Source organism: Diuraphis noxia, unplaced genomic scaffold (assembly GCF_037042655.1).
Source record: "Diuraphis noxia isolate RWA-SAM2 unplaced genomic scaffold, SU_Dnox_SAM2 contig0004, whole genome shotgun sequence".
Classification (NCBI taxonomy): Eukaryota; Metazoa; Arthropoda; class Insecta; order Hemiptera; family Aphididae; genus Diuraphis; species Diuraphis noxia.
The window spans coordinates 34,005,876-34,022,636 of NW_028301714.1; the positions used below are offsets into that span (position 1 = coordinate 34,005,876).

At 31.5% G+C, this 16,761-nt stretch overlaps 1 protein-coding gene across 1 annotated transcript; it reads right to left on the reverse strand.

The window, feature by feature from the left end:
* Positions 1–983: 983 nt before the first annotated feature.
* LOC107165887 (uncharacterized) lies at positions 984–16,503 on the reverse strand. Its single transcript, XM_015514322.2, is given in 13 exon segments — positions 984–2,343; positions 3,651–3,861; positions 3,931–4,082; positions 4,151–4,317; positions 4,399–4,513; positions 4,570–4,738; positions 4,811–5,045; positions 5,134–5,360; positions 5,423–5,734; positions 5,813–5,964; positions 6,045–7,884; positions 7,887–9,782; positions 16,156–16,503. Coding segments are annotated over 12 exon segments (5,586 nt in total). The 5' UTR covers positions 9,757–9,782; positions 16,156–16,503; the 3' UTR covers positions 984–2,207.
* Positions 16,504–16,761: the final 258 nt, after the last annotated feature.

A 16,761-nucleotide genomic window follows, 5' to 3' on the forward strand; every position in this document is an offset into this window, starting at 1 on the left:
AGTTCAACAAAATAATAACGCGAATAAAATAATAATATACTCTAAACAGAACGTCTAAAATGTTTTATCACAATACATTTTTAAGAATACATTATGCTTGTACGTATTATAATAATAATATAAATATTTTAACATAAAATACGTCTCAAATATTGAATTTAACGCGGAATGTTGAGTTATCTTAAATACTCGGGACAAATTTCTAAGAAGGTTATTTATTTAAAATTCACCACACCATAATATAACCGACGATTATTGAATAATGGATATAGTCCAACTAATATATATGCGATAATTTGTTATTGCGAATAGATACATGGGTACTTATCTCAGTGTACCTAAATTTTTTTGATACATTGAGACGTACTGACATATATTTGACTTTTCAATCTTAACTGTAACAATCAAAGCTATATAACCACAATATTAATAGTTAATATGTTAGTAAGTGTAATATTAATAGTTTATATTATTTTCAATAATATTTTATGTCTTACAAATTAACAAATAACAATTAACGCGTTCAAAAGTTTTTGATACCTTCATGATATGCAACAAAAACGATTAATCCATTTCACAGAGAATAGTAAGATACGTATGATTAAAAATAAAGTAGTTAGGTTGTATAACACACCACTGTATTTCGGTAAAATAATTATTACAATATTACAAATATTATTAAAATCCTATTGCTGATCGTAAGATAAAATATTCTAAATTGCAAGTATAACAACGCTCAGAATGTATAAATGAAAAACAATTAAATCGTTTTTGCGTGACCAGAACTGAAATTTCAGTGACTTGAGTCGACGAACTTTAATTATAATGCTTTATTCCTACCAAAAAACTTAACCATTTTGTTTTAATACAATCCTATTAAGATAAGCTAATAAAAAGTTTCGTTCTTAATTTTAATTTATTTAGTATTATAGCCAATTAGTCACGCGTAGTCTGTATTTTGCATATCAGTGGACTAGTGATAGTTATGAATTATATTGTTTTTTTTTTTTTCATTATGGTTTAAATAATAACAATCGGGATGTATTAATACAATATACTCCTATGGTGATAATTATTGTTTAACTTTGTTTCAAATCTTTTAGTTTAACAAAAAAAAACGATCGATAGTAAACCGATCATTCAAGCCTATGACATGTATGTACATTGTATTGCGAAAGTATTATATTTATTAATATATAATTCGTAGTCACTCATTTAGTCGTGTAACTGTGGCTTATAATGTTACGAAGTATTCAATCATATTATTTACACTTTAATAAAATGACCAAAAAATTAAAATTAACTAAGTACGTTACTCCGTTAGAAAAAAAATTATAATAATAATAACAACAGTAATAATAATAATACTATACTAGGTGTAGGTAATGAATAGTTATCATTGTTCACGTATTATACACGTATTATACACGAATATAATACTTGTTATGGATATTTTCGTAAACATATAAATATAGATTTTTTTACGTATAATTGTTATCTACGTAAAACGTATGACATTATAATTATTATGGCACATGTACGACACGGGCATAGTATGAAAAAAACAACACGTATTCGTAACAGCTAGGTAATACAAAAAGTCACTAATAAAAATAACGAGACACCCCAAGCATTTAAATAAGAGTAAAAAAATTGTTTAGGGGTATATTGTAAAACGATATCGACGTGTATTATTGTCATCTTATGAACTCGATACCGTAATAGCCCACTAATAAAAAAATCTATTTAAAAAATGACTCATAAAAAGTGTTTAATTTTTCTTCTATGGTTTACAGATGTACAGTACGACACAGCTATTAAATTTCACTGTTCGACGTTAAGTTGAAATATAAATAGTTTATGTAATAAGTAGTCATTTATTTCAGCTTGCACGTGGATTTAGATATTTTTATTAATGTGCTTTTCGTGGTAATATTATAGTATTAGAGTATTCGACAGTACGTCGCCGTCTAAACTAAATTTATTATGTACATTGTATAAAATATGTATTAACCGAACTGTAGAGGAAGAGATCATAAGCTAAAATTGAATATTAACAAATTATGTAACATCATAACAATTATATAGTACTAGAAAATTCACTATTTAAATAGTATATTATTTAAGACAGTGGTATACCTATATGAGGGAGTAGGGGTTTAACCCCCCCCCCCCCCCCATTAAAAAATTCAGCGTACGCCATTGATTTAAGAAGAAGAGTCACTGTCCGAAGCAGCCTGCGGGGTTGGCGGTGGTTTTGCTTCTGGGGTGGCTCTTGGCATCGCAGTTGCAGCTAGATATGGGTTTTCTTCGATCTGTCCGTGTATATGTTCGATTTCCACCCTGTGAGAAATTGGTAATGATTAATGAATAATAATTATTATAATAAAAATCACTACACCTAATTTAATTAATTAATTATTCTTTTTTGTATCATTATTTATTTATTTATCGATGTAAATTACTGTAATTTGTTGTAAATGTTGTAATTAATTTACGCTTACCATTTATATATGTTATATTTTATATTAAATTATCAATAAGTTTGACGACCCTGTATGTCAGTAACACTTTATAATAAAAAAAATAAAATAAAATAATATTTGATTAGAATGTTCAAGACAAAGTAGGTACCTGCTTAACTAAGCAAACCTAAATGCTGTGCAATATACTTCCATCAGGAATTTAATAAACAATAAAATACAACGATAATAGTATTTTAGGCAGTTTACCAATTGCGCTTAAATTGTGCTCGGTTTTTTCTCGGTCAATAGATCAATAATTGCACTCGTTTCTAGGTTGATCGACCAATTGCGCTCAGTTATTTTCAGTATTTATAATATTATAATTAATATTACTGAATACTTTTATAAAATTGTATATTAATAAATAGGTTCTTTTTTTCAGATTCAATAAAAAAAATTATATAATTACATTAAAAATCGAAAAGATCGAAAATAATAGTTAAATTTATTTGTTAATTATAATCTACCTAATGATATATTTATATAAACAAATATAGTTAAAGTTTAATGAATCATGCACTATTTTGGTTGAAGGGATTTTGTTTGTTTGCATATTTTTATGTTTTACTACAGTTAAGAGAAACTGATTTAAAAATTAAGCTATTTTTCAGAGTTAACGTCAAAGTTTTAATTAAAACTAAACAGCTAACAAGATATTGATATATATGTTTTTTTGACCACACTTTTTGACTGTTAAATTTCTGTATAGGATGAATTATAAATAAATGATAATAACGTATATTCGTTCTTATAAAAGTATTTATGGTACATCATTGTGTTATTCCGTATATAACATATATAATAATATTAAAGTGTGTGGAACGTATCAATTAGGCGGATAAGTAGGTATCGATAATGAAAACTTGTTATCGTCAATCATTCAGGTTCATACTTAATTTATTCGTTGATAACAATGAAATAATGATGTTTCATAAAAATCTCAATATAATTATAGAATATTGGATGCAAATCAATAATAATTGTTGAGTTTTTCACAAATCGATATAGTAAATGGTATATAAGAAGCCTAAAATATAGCAGCGCTGTTAGCACACTGACCATAACATACAAATATTGTTTTGTCACAATTGGTCCATGCCCTTATTTAATGCTTAAAAAATTTACCTATATTCATGTCTGGCCATTAGTCTCAGATATTTTTCAGGTGGTGAATCTTTTTCGCTGTTTACAATTGATACCGACCTAACGGTGGTGTGTGACACCTGGGTTGTTGGCATTGTGAACTCCACATAACAGTATTTATCCAGCTCCTCAGGAACTTGATCGTACGACGTTAAGGTCATGCGGCATACGAGGTTGTGCGTAGTGTACGCTCCTGTAAAAAATAAAATAACCAAAATTAAGGGTCAGTAGGTGTAATCATTATATATAAGGTAATATTAACCCTGTCCTTCTTTTGGCAATCTCGGCATTCTCCATACTACAGCTCTGTGATGATGTTCATACTTGGCCTCACCAGATGTCACTTCAATCAAATGAGGTTCGAGATTGTCCATTGTACCAAGAAAACGGTCGATACCTTTCACTTTGCCCGTCCTTTTGGAATAATAAGTTAACAAACGATAGTCATTTAGTGCTTGAAATCTTTTTATTTTTGCAAGTACCTTCTATGTGCAGATTTCACTGATCCATATCTAAAATGCTTCTCTACTCTGAATAGATATATCCAACATTCCGGTATTGGAAATCTAATGGCAACGTCTTCACAAGGCACTTGTCCTAATTTCCTGCTCGTAAATCCTGGTACGAGTACATCTCCTTTTAATTCTACCTAAAATTATTAAATATATTTACATCGGAGTTATGCAAACAATAAAATTAAGTTATGTTCTTATAGCTTAAAATTAGGTACCTTATTTCCCGTTATGCACATTGTTGTTTTCAATTGTAAAGGAAGTTCACGGTTTTTGGGTGGTCTGACTCTAAACCTCATTAATTCGATGTAACAAGCGTCTGGAGGTTTAAACCTATTAATTTAAAACAATTAATAAAATATTTTAATTAATTTAACTTAAAATATTACTTTATAGTTCTTGTTCTCTCATATTCATCTTGTTGAACACAATTGTGGAACTCAACCCCTTCCAATCGAATCCATTCTTCAGTAACTACCGGAATTATGTCATGACGGCCGACTACTTCTTTTCCTTGTCGAACTAAATCATTTACACCCAACTCAACATCGGGCATTCCTGAAATATTATAGTTTAAAAATAGGAATTTAATGTAATTTCAAACTGAATATTTGTTCTAATAATACTCACCGCACATGAATGCTAGGAAGAATAAACGGACCCTAGCGATTTGTTTGAGTACTGATCCCTGTGAGTTTTGGTCAACAAATAGTTCATCAATTGCAGTTATTTGCACATCTTCTACTTTATAATTCAATGCTCTATCACGATGCGCAGATAGCTTAAATAAGGCTTCTTCTATACAAACACTAAACTGTTTCATGTCTTCAAAATTATGACTTCCCAATTTTAACAATGTCGTTGTCTATATACCAATTATATAGATAAGTATATACATAATTATAAGCTATTATAAAATAAATTAATATTGAAAGTTGTTGTTCATTACTTACTTGTGCTCCGTGTTCTACGGGCAATCCTAATTTTTTCAAATCACTACCAAATTCTTTTACACCTTGATAATCACCCTGAATAGCATAAGCTGCAAATTGGCTCAGTTTGTTGGTTAACCTTTCAGCTTTTGTTACTTGACCTGGTCTAAATCCTGCCTTTTCTTTATAGAATATATATAACAGTTTCACAGTGAATATTTTACCGTATTGATCATATTGTTGGGCCCCTAAAAATAATAAATATTTATCATTCATGATTATCGTTCATAAATACTTAATAGCTTCTTACCAATATCGGATACAGAATAACTCGGTTGTAATGGTAATTCTTGGAATGGATCTTTATCATCCTTAGTATTATACAATTGTAGGACAGGATTTTCTCCCTGGTATGTGATTTTAACAAATATTTTTTTCCAAAATCGGTGAGCTGTTATTTTTTTCTTGTTTGGTTGTCTTAATTCCATTGCCCAGCCATCACCATTGTAATTGACTCTTGGAAATTCTTCAAGAGGTTGAGAGACATCTTCATCAAACAAAGGACTTGGTGGTGTCTCTTGAGAATCAGTTCTTTGAGGTATAGGTTGAGGAGAGTATGTATCTAATGGAGTAAGTTAATATAAAATATATTTTAATATTATAAACGTTATAGTTCATATTTTTTTATTTTTTTTAATACCTTGGTTTTTATAATTCGTTTCATTCGGCTCTTGATCAAATGGATTAAATCTAGAAGGAGTTCCTTCTTGAAATAAACTTGTAGGTACTTTAGGTGGAGGAGCTATTGAAGGCACGGTAGATTGATCGGTGTTATCTGACTCTGTCTTAGGTCTAAAAACGAATAATTGTATAATTTAAGTTTAAACAATTGTATACACATATATATTATTGTAGATTATAATAGTAAGTACCTAATAAAAACATTGAAATCATTTTCATCTAAAGATTCTCCGGAATTATTTCTTGTTACTTTAGCTGGTGTTGACTGTGGTGCAGCTGGAATTTGATGTGTTGATAAGAATGAATCAAAGTTATCATCGTTTCCAAAACCCATTGTTGAATCATCAAATGCTCCTCCCGATACACTTCCAAATGCGTCGAATGCTACTCCAGATACATTACTATCATTTTGAGAATCGTCAAATTTTGCAGCGAATGCATCAAATGCATCGTGGTCTTCACTCCCTGTTGATACCGGAAATGAGTCTGGCACTGTTGTAGTTATAATCGGTTCTATGTTGTCTGTTTGTTGTGGTTCTTGAACTTCGAATGGAGTACTCGCTATTTGCTCGGACACTTCAAATACTGCACTAAATGATGCTTCCTGAGAAGGTATTTCTTGGAAAGGCGATGGATCAGGCACTGGTGGTATTGGTTTTGTATCGTATGCATCTGTATCTAAATTCTCTCCCATTCCATCTCCATCAGTAAATGAAGGAAATGATTCAGATGTTGGTAAAGTTGTGTTTACATAAAACGCATTAAAAGACAAATTTTCCTTCTCTGTCAATTCTATCGGTGAAAGGTCTGTTGCTGATGGTGTCACTTTTGTACCATTCGATGGAGTGTCAATTTCAATGTGATCAGACGATTCTATTTGTTGTTGTTGCGAATCCAAATCTGATTCATCTTTTTCTTCATTCTTCTCAGTGTTTATTTCTTTAGATATTTCAGGGAAACTTTCTTCTTGTACATTTTGGTCAATATTTTTTTCAGTAGATACAAAATTAGTTTTTGGTGTATTTTGTAATATTTCATCATATGATTTGTCTTCGGGTTCATTTATTTCTTGAATTATGTTTTCAGATTTACTTTGTAAAAGTGACTGATCACTTTGGCTTGTTGGTTTTCTTGAAGGTAAGATTGGTGCAAAATTACCTATATCTGATTTCCTACGATCTGCTATTTTACTCAAATCGGGCATAATTTTTCTGGATTCTGTAACGTCGTGAGATAATCTTCTAACTGGTAGAATAAATTCATTTGAAGATTTCCTTGAAGATGGCTTCGATTCTACAGTTAATGGTGGGTTTTCTGAGATTGACGGGGTTCTATTTTTCACATCAAATTCTTCAGGCTGTACGCCTTCGTGAATTGGGACATCTTCTAATAAATCATCCATAAGAAAATCAATTTTGGGTGGAAATTTTGGTCTTTCTGGTTTTGATCCTGATGGAAGTTCAATATTATTGGAATGATGATCAAAAACACTTGACATTTGAGAGTTAATCGGAGGTTGAAGATCCTCACATCCTAATAGATCAGCTGTTGGCGTAGGGCTTGGTGTTAATAAGTCTCGCATTGGAATGGGACTTGGAGTCTTTGCTAATCTATCTAATAAATGTAACGAAGTCGCATCCATTTCTCCTGTTACACTGAGTATGAGTTCTTTGGCTTCATGTGAAGGCGGTGGTGGTGGTGTTGGTCTTGGTGGTGGTCGTTTTGGTGGAGCTGGTCTCGGTGGTGGAGGTTTCATTTTGGATGCATCTTCTAATACAGTAGTTTGGGGGGTTTCATTAATACCCAGCAGATCAACAACTGACTGAGCTGGTTCAGGATTTTGTGTGAACGCCAAAAAAGGATTTGTGTTGTCTGGAATAGCGTTTGATGAATCAAATGTTGAAAAAAAAGGATTATCATTATGAGACTCTTGATCTGTTGCTGTATTAGTTAAAAAAGGATTGAAAGTATTATTATTTTCGGTGAAGGTAGATGTTGGATCACCGATTAAAAATGGATTTGCCATCTTTATTTATGTATAAATTCAGATTCTAATAATTTTATTTCTGTTTGACTAGGCGCAGCGTCGTTAGCAAATGAAGTGTCAAACGGATCGATTTCTTCAGGAATGGCAATTTCTGGTTCAACAGGAGTATGAAGTATGTGAGGTATGAATTCTTCTTCAGTCAGTATATCTGTACACTTTGATTCAGTTTCTACCAATTCGCTTTCTAATAATTTTAACTCTACCTCTCCAGGTGCGTGTTGTACATATGATGTGTCAAATGGATCAATTTCGAAATTGTTGTCGTTTGGTTGGTCCTGTGGGTAATATGGAGTCAATGGTTTTGTTACATGCAGCTCACCGTGATAGTCGTCAGTTAACAAATCTTTTTCTAAGGCAAATGTTACTTTAGGTATACTAACTCTCTTCTCTTTTAGATTTAATTCAGCTGGTCGAACAATGTCTTCGGCTCTTGGATCAAAATCGTCGTCTTCTTCAATTATTATTTTTTTACAAAGTGTTTTAGAATCTTCTAATAATTCTTTTTCGAGTAATTTTAATTCTCCTTTTCCTGGTAATAAACTTTCTGCAATAGATGTATCAAATGGATCAATATGCGTAGTTTCTGATACTAGATTATGAGGTTCAATCGGATTATGTCCTATAACTGATAAATCTGTTGTACTTCCACCCAACAAATCTCTATGTTCAAGACTTAGCGGTCTAACGATTTCAAAAAATTCTTTTTCCGCTACTTTATCATTAGTTGGTTGGTTAGTTTTTTCACTTTCAATATTGAGATTGTTAACTGCAGGGACAAGATGGTCTGCAAAAGATGTATCAAATGGATCAACGTCCTCCGGTAAAGGAGATTTGGACAAAGATTCAGCAGCTAATGCAGCAAACTCGTCATCAATATCGTCATCAAGCTGTAATTGTGTGTTTGCAGTTTCAGATAAAATAAGCGGCGAATCAAATTCGTCGATAATTTGACTAATATCTTGTTCGGGAGTTTTTTTATTTTCTTTTTTAATCGGCTGTGGTTTCACCTCAATAGGAGTGACTATTGTTAACGGTAATGCGTCGGTTGGTAAATCTGGATCGTCATCGAGCAATGTTTTTACTGGTTTGTCATCAACAAGTTTTGCGATTGAACTGGTTTCGTCAAAACTTTCTAATAACAAATTTACAGGTTTAGGTCTTTTTCGGACAGCAGTTGACCTGAATACCTCGGGATTGATATCAACTTCCTTGCCGGAAAGAACTTCAACCGCACATCCAAGACTAATGTATCTTTTGTTCTTCTTAGAAGGATTAGGTTGGATTACTTTGTCTACTATTGATGTATCAAATGGATCAAATTCTGAGTTTTCTTCAGTTGGACTTTCTGGAATGTATGCAAGTTTTACTTCTCCACTTGTTATAACATCGACATATGAAGTGTCAAATATATCATTACCGTTATCTGATTCTTCTGATGAAGACTCTTCTTCAGCTGTTACACAAGCCGCTGCTTCTTCTGCTACTTTAGTAGCAGTTTGAGCCTCTGCTTCAGCTTTTAGGCGTTCTTCTTCTCTTAGTTTTGCCTTATGTTCCGCTTCAAGTTTCTCTTCGGCAGCTTTGAGTTCAGTCTGTGTAGGTTTTCTTTGAAAGAAACTGTTTGTCTTGATACGATCAAGATCTCCTTGTGTTTTTTTTAATACATCGTCAATTCCAGCTGTGATTGCTTTAAATTTCTGCCACTCTTCTTGGCCGTCTTTTTCACCTTCGGCTTCTTTTCCCTCTTGATGTTCTCGGCGATATTTTTCAAGTTCTTCTTCGTTGAAAAGTTCTTCTTCTTTATGTTTATTTTTCTTATTTTTCTTCTTTTTTTTTAGTCCCTTGTGTATTTTCAGCATGTTCTGTAAGTGATTGGTTGATGATTCTAAACAAAAATAAAAAAATATTTTAATAGCAGTTATTTATATAATTATCAAAATAATTCATTTTGTTATGTAAGGCAAGAATAAATTTTACTAAAAACGTATATATTATATTATATTATATTATATACATAAAAAATGCTTACTTTATACGCATAATGTTAAAATATGCTTAATAAGAATTTTTTATGATTTTACGTTTGTTACTAATCCGAATTTTCAACTAAACAATGACTACTAAATTTTGCATAAATATTGTTTTGAACTTGAGCATCGTTTTAAAACAATCTAGACATCTAAAATCGTTTATTTGTTTTTTTGTTTATTTCTAGTGTTTTCATTAATTATAGAAATAGAAGAGACTTATGTATAATATGTAATGTGTATTTAAAAATTAATTAATATTTGTTGTTTATATACATAAAAACTAGGTACCCGCTCAATCAATTTTGATAAATATTTTTGGTAAGGTTTTTAGAGGCATTAAAAAAGTATATAGAGATGTTTTGACCACATTAGAAGGTATATTAAATTACTAAGTGTTTTATCTAATCCACTGCAAGTGGATAATCATTATTCTTGTGGAGTTAGTTTACAAAGATATATACCCCGACGATGATTTGCAAGTGAGCTGAGGAATCTAAAGCTAAGATATACACCTATTGGCTATGCTATAGCACCATATTTTATAACGATAAATTATTATATTCGTATATAATGTTGATATATTTGTTAATTTGTTACTGGTAAAGTTAAGTTATTTATAGCTATTGACTTTTGTATATAATATAATAATATAGATTTGTGAATAAATTATTTATATATCGTTTTATGATTGAACTAAGATAATCACTATGACATAAAACATTTCAACCAAAAACGATATATTGAGTTATTATTATTTTTTGTTTTTAATATATATTTACACCAAGAAGAAAATAATGAATTTATTTAAGTTTTATATTATTTGAGTATATTCATTAAGTATTAATTTTTATTGAATGTTGTGTCTTATAATTTGTACCTACTACCTTGTATGTTTAAAAAAACAGTATTGTACTTACATAATTGAATATGATAAACAACTAACTAAAATTTATATAATTATGTACCTGTATACACATGTGTCCTAAGTATTAAAATATAATTAAATATCATTGCTATCTTATGAGACTGTTCAATGTTTAATAATTTAATGTTTACAAAACCACATATGACACAGCTTTAATTTTATATTATTAGAGTCTTATATTTTCATTAGACATGAAATTGTGTGAATACAAATTAAAAGATAGTATGTACGTAGTAATACATTTATTTATTAAGGTATATATATATATATATATATATATATATACTCGTAATATTGGTACATGGGTTTAAAGTTGAAAGACAAAATCCGTTATGCCATAAATATTAATACTCTGTATTGAAGTTTTTTCACACTTTAGTGAGATAAGTCACATAAGCGAACAGTAATTATAGTGATATTTGTTTGAAATATAAATTGTATTCATTTTGTACCTCATATTTTATTAATTTTACCTAATAGGTATTATTCGACTTCTTAGGTATTTAAACTATATAAAATGACTCCGTAGAAATCATTCATGTTATCAGAAATTTCATCGTCCAATAATAATTGATTGATAAACATATTACGAATGATAACACTTACAGCTGTCGATACCTACTGTTGAAGAGAATGGTCACGGACTCAAGGTGCATTTAAAATTGTCTGATTATAATATTACATCCTATTATGTCGGATGTAGCATGCATGTAGACTGCAATAATCTATTGCATTAAGAATAATGACGTGAACACTGTCTGAATTAATAAATGATACTATTGTGCGTTATATATTTGGTGTAATATGCAAGCATAACGCATAATACTTTTGTTGCGTCAAAAATAATTGCTCAGAAATGGTGATAAATATTAATATATTACAAAGTGTCGTACCAAGCGTGATCGCAAAATAATCGCGCGTGTAATAGCAGGTAGCTATTGTTTAGGGCAGCTAGGTGTTTTCATGAAGCTTAAAAATATATTATGATGAGACTATTATAAGGATCATCTGTTTGTTTGGGGCAAGCCGGCAAGTTTCGAGACCGACCGAGTTTCCAGAAGTTTTTTGCGGCATACGCTGCAAAATATAAGTTGCACGAATTATGCCACCACGTAACTACTAAAGTGTTATTCCCTCAGGTCCTGATGGCGAAGACATCCACCATCAACCCCTGCGAACCTTAGCGTTTATTTTAAACAATTTACTCGAACGTGATAAACGACATGACAATATAATAATTATTGTTGCGTGTGCTCGCGTGTTTATTGTTTACATACCATATAAAAAAAATCGATCGGCAACCGCTTAAGTTTTTAAACTACGATTTCCTCTTGTCCTGTGCCGGCAGTGGGGTGTATCACGATTCTATAGGTATCCGGTATGGAAAAAAGGGATCTTACGAACGCAGAAAAAACCTCCCAAGTATAATCTCACAAAACGTCACGTCGTTGCGGACGGATGTGCGGTTTACAATGATATATTATTATTATAGTATCGATCGTCCTTCGAACGCGCGACTAGCGGCACTGTCATCACACGTTAACCATGACGTATCTTTACGACATTATTATTATTATTATTATTATTATTATTATTATTATTATCACTATGGACAAGAGGCAACGCGATGCTGCTGCTGTCGCTGAAGTACTGTTTAGTTCACCAATTGACTGATCTCACGACGGGATCCCAAAATAGAATACATGGCGAATAGAAAAATAAAAAATCACCAACAGTAGGGATACGTCGTACAAAATGTATAATGTATATATAGATGTAGTTTGTGAGAAATGTACTGCACTTGGACCGTAGTCACCGGTCCAAACTCTAATAGACAATAACAACATGTTCGCAATATTATATGATAGATTATAAAACAATAATATTTGAATGGGCCTTACACTAAAATATTAGGAGAATATTATTATATATTATGATGCACTATTAAATCGAGATTACGGTAGTTGTTACTCAATATTCGCCGATTACATCTAATATGCAATAAAACGAACGTGCTCGATAATGTTTTCAGTGGTAATACTATATATAGTATAAAACCGACATGTATAATAAGGGCGTTCAAAAACGGCAAGTAGGTTGATTGAAAATAATTTTTAATTGCATTATTATAATTATCGCTCGGTATGGTAAAGGGGGGTAATGGTGGCGTGTGCTCGAAAGATAACGCGGATTTAACGACGACAGCTAAATCGGAGAAAACATTGTCTTGCTGGGCTATCATGACCAGACTGATAGGTAAATAAAAATTAAAACTGATAATTAAAAAAACTATTTACCACAGTCGTTGTCGGCTCTTTTTATTACTATGGAAAAAACAAAAGTATTACGATTAGTACCTACGAGAATTCAGCGAAATGAAATAGGAAAGAAAATTATATTTACCTTGTCCAACACAAAGTTTATCAGAAACAAAATAAAAAATATATATCTCGTGTGACCTGATGACGGTTACATCTATTCAAAATAGGTTTTATATTCAATTTGTACACAAATTGATAGTCATAAGATTTATTGTCGACTGTAGGACAATGGGATATTTTAATAAAAATATATCTGTAGAAGTAATATTGGATCAGTTAAGTTTACTGTAGTTGTAAAACACAAAACATTTGATTAAATACGTAATATTATTTTACAATATTATTTAGTTCAATACCTATTGTGCGTTGCTTAATAAAGTATGTACTATATAAATAATAAACATTAGTGGTGCATTATATTATTATTTCTTAATTCTTTTATATAAATTTCAGACTATTATTATAGAATATACATTATGCACTATACAGTATATACTAAATTAATACAACCTATTCACAAAATTGCTACAATTTGTTCAAGTTAAAAGATCATCAATTTTAATTTGTGTATTGGATACTTTGTTGTATTTAAATATTATAATTTATACGACATACAATCATACAAAGTTAAGATAGATATTAGAGAATCTCATTTTATTGAAGAGTTTGAAAATTAAATGCAATCACATATAAGAAAAAAAATTCTAATATATAACATGTTCTTATAGTATCTTCATAAAGTCTAAAAATATTCATAAAAAAAATAGATTGTAAATGCCTACATTTAATGAATGATTGTAATTTTACTCGAAGTTATCTTTTGGAGTAGTTTCTGAAGAGGAGTGTGGAACATAGAAGAATGAAAGGACCCGTCGAAAAGTTTGATTTGGGATAAATCACTGCAAGATAGATGTATATAAATGACAGATAACTAATTAATGGCCAGTTAAAAATAACCGTGGACAAAAATATTAAGAGTGATAAAAAATTACTTTTGGACTTTAGTGAAATTCACTAGAACAGGAGTAAATAAGTTATTTTTTCGACTGGCTTCTAAACCTATTTGAATTAAATAAATTGAGATATTGTTTTATTTTTACACAGATGTGACCAATCGGTTGTATGTAGATGTAAATAATGATTTTCCAGGTACACATACACATGACGTATCGATGACGTGTGTTTTTTAATATTCACTGACAATTATTGACATATAAGATAAGAACAGAAATGACGTAATCAAACTAACTATCAATTAAAATTTGGACATTAAAACCAAAAGCAATTGTCACTTAAAATCATGGTGCGACTAGCCCTGTCCCTCGTTATAATAATTATGCTTAAGAAAAACTGCAAATGTATTGAATTATCCAAGTGAATATACAATATTATAAATTAATATTGTATTGTTATTCATAACATTACCAACATTGTAATACTTATGTATTAAAATTATATTTATTTAAAAACTTAAGAAAATGTTTAATAATATGTTGAAACTTTTTAAATTATAAATATCTAATAAAAGAAAATAACGAATAACGTTTGATTTGTCAATGTAGGCTCACTAAAGCTGTAACTTTTTAAAGTGCAGCAAATGTTTAAATGTATGTGTCTAATCTTTAAAAGTGGTGACAAAATAGTATTGTCTTGTGGTGCCGATGAAAGTTAGCATAGATAGATGATGATATACACGGAAGACAAATAATACGAAAAATTAGTTTAAAACTACGATACTATTAATATATTAGTACAAAAATGATAAATATTTCGACATTACGGATCCGATTTATAGTTTAATAGAAACCTCATTGATAATAAATTAATATCATATTATACATAGTAAATATTAAGTATTACCAGTAGGTAACAGATAGTAATCCGAATGGAGAATTTCAGAAAATTACCGATCTGATGGCCTGAACATCATCTCAAAATTTATTTTTTATTTTTCTGACAAATCGAGAAGTTCACATTTATCTATTCTCATTGATAAAAAACTAAAAAATGATTTTCTAAAGTACCTATTCTATTATGTTAGTAGACAGTGGCTATGTAGTAAGTTGGTAGGTATACACTGCTCTTGACGAATAATCGATTTCGTATACGATCGAAATAACAATAATAATACTATAATAGTTTAATACTCGTTATTAATGTTATATATGAGCTATCGATAACACTCACATACATTGATACACGATATGATCGTATTATTGTAGTAAATATATCGAATGTTTACGGCATACGACAATATTATATGAAACCAATTATACGTTTTTCTGGGCAATCGCTCACATCCAAAACATAGTCATCCGAAGAAACTTAACAATACGCATAATATAGTTCAAAATACAATTTTGGGCTCGTGAGTTTGTTCACGTTTTTATTCGTTTTAGTGGAGACTGACAATAATAAATTGTCATTTTAGTTAATATTCAACTATATACTTCACTCATACCGCCCACTCAACAAATATATACATATATAAACATAACATACAATCAAAGTTACTCAGAAACTCAGAACGATTGTCACGAATATTTACTCGAGTTTTAATCCGGACGATGTAATCAAATACAAAGTGAAGGTCGTGAGTGTGTGTGCGCGCGCGCGCCTCGTCGTCTCGTTGTATTATAATATTATGTGTATATATATATATACATATATGCAGGCCTTGCCCAGTGACCTATATACGGTCCGTATAGGCATAGACGGCGGCGTCCTTTCCACACTGTCTTTTTTTTACGCGTTTTCCACGCCTCGCAAACACATCAAACCTGACCAAATCCAAAGCCGGAAAATTGTTTTTATTTTCTCATCGATTGTACAGCCATCCCAGAAAAGCCGACAATAGTCGAATATATGCAACGAATGAAGAGTATGTAATAATAATAATAATAATGATAGCAATAATATAATAAAACAAATCCAAACTACTTTATACATATATAAATATCATCTACTCTGTACGGTTCTTACTTGTGCCGTGGCATTTGCGGTGAACTGAACTCGGCCTAACGACATCGGGTCTTGAAGTGGGTAACAAAAATAATAACCCCAAAAACGATGCCGAAACTCAAAAACGGCGCTTCGTCGGGGTTGACGACGGTGTCGTCGAGATTTGCGGTAACCGTGAGACCCAACGACTACGGTGATGACGCCTTACGACGATAAGAGACTCGCGGAAGACGGCCGTCGGTGAACACCTCTACATGAAATAAGAACCGTAGCGCGCGACGGTTGTCGAGCACGGACGACGGCGACGAGCTTGGACGAGGGAACACCGTGAATTTTATCGCGTGCACTGCCCGGTTTTCCCGACGACGGCGGCCGCGGTCGATTTTTCCGCTCAGACTATATTATAGCGACTTGGGCGGCGGCCGCTACGGGGCGCCTCCCGCGACCGAGTACCGCACCTCTTCTCACTACTCATCCACCGTGCCTCTCGTATCCCACCGACTTCCAACCACATAGCCATCATCACCATAGCCGGACACGGGTGGTGGGGGGAGGGGGATGGGGGGCATATCGATTGTCCTACCCCGAAGAGAAGTGACGTGACGCAAGAGTAAAATATCTATGTTT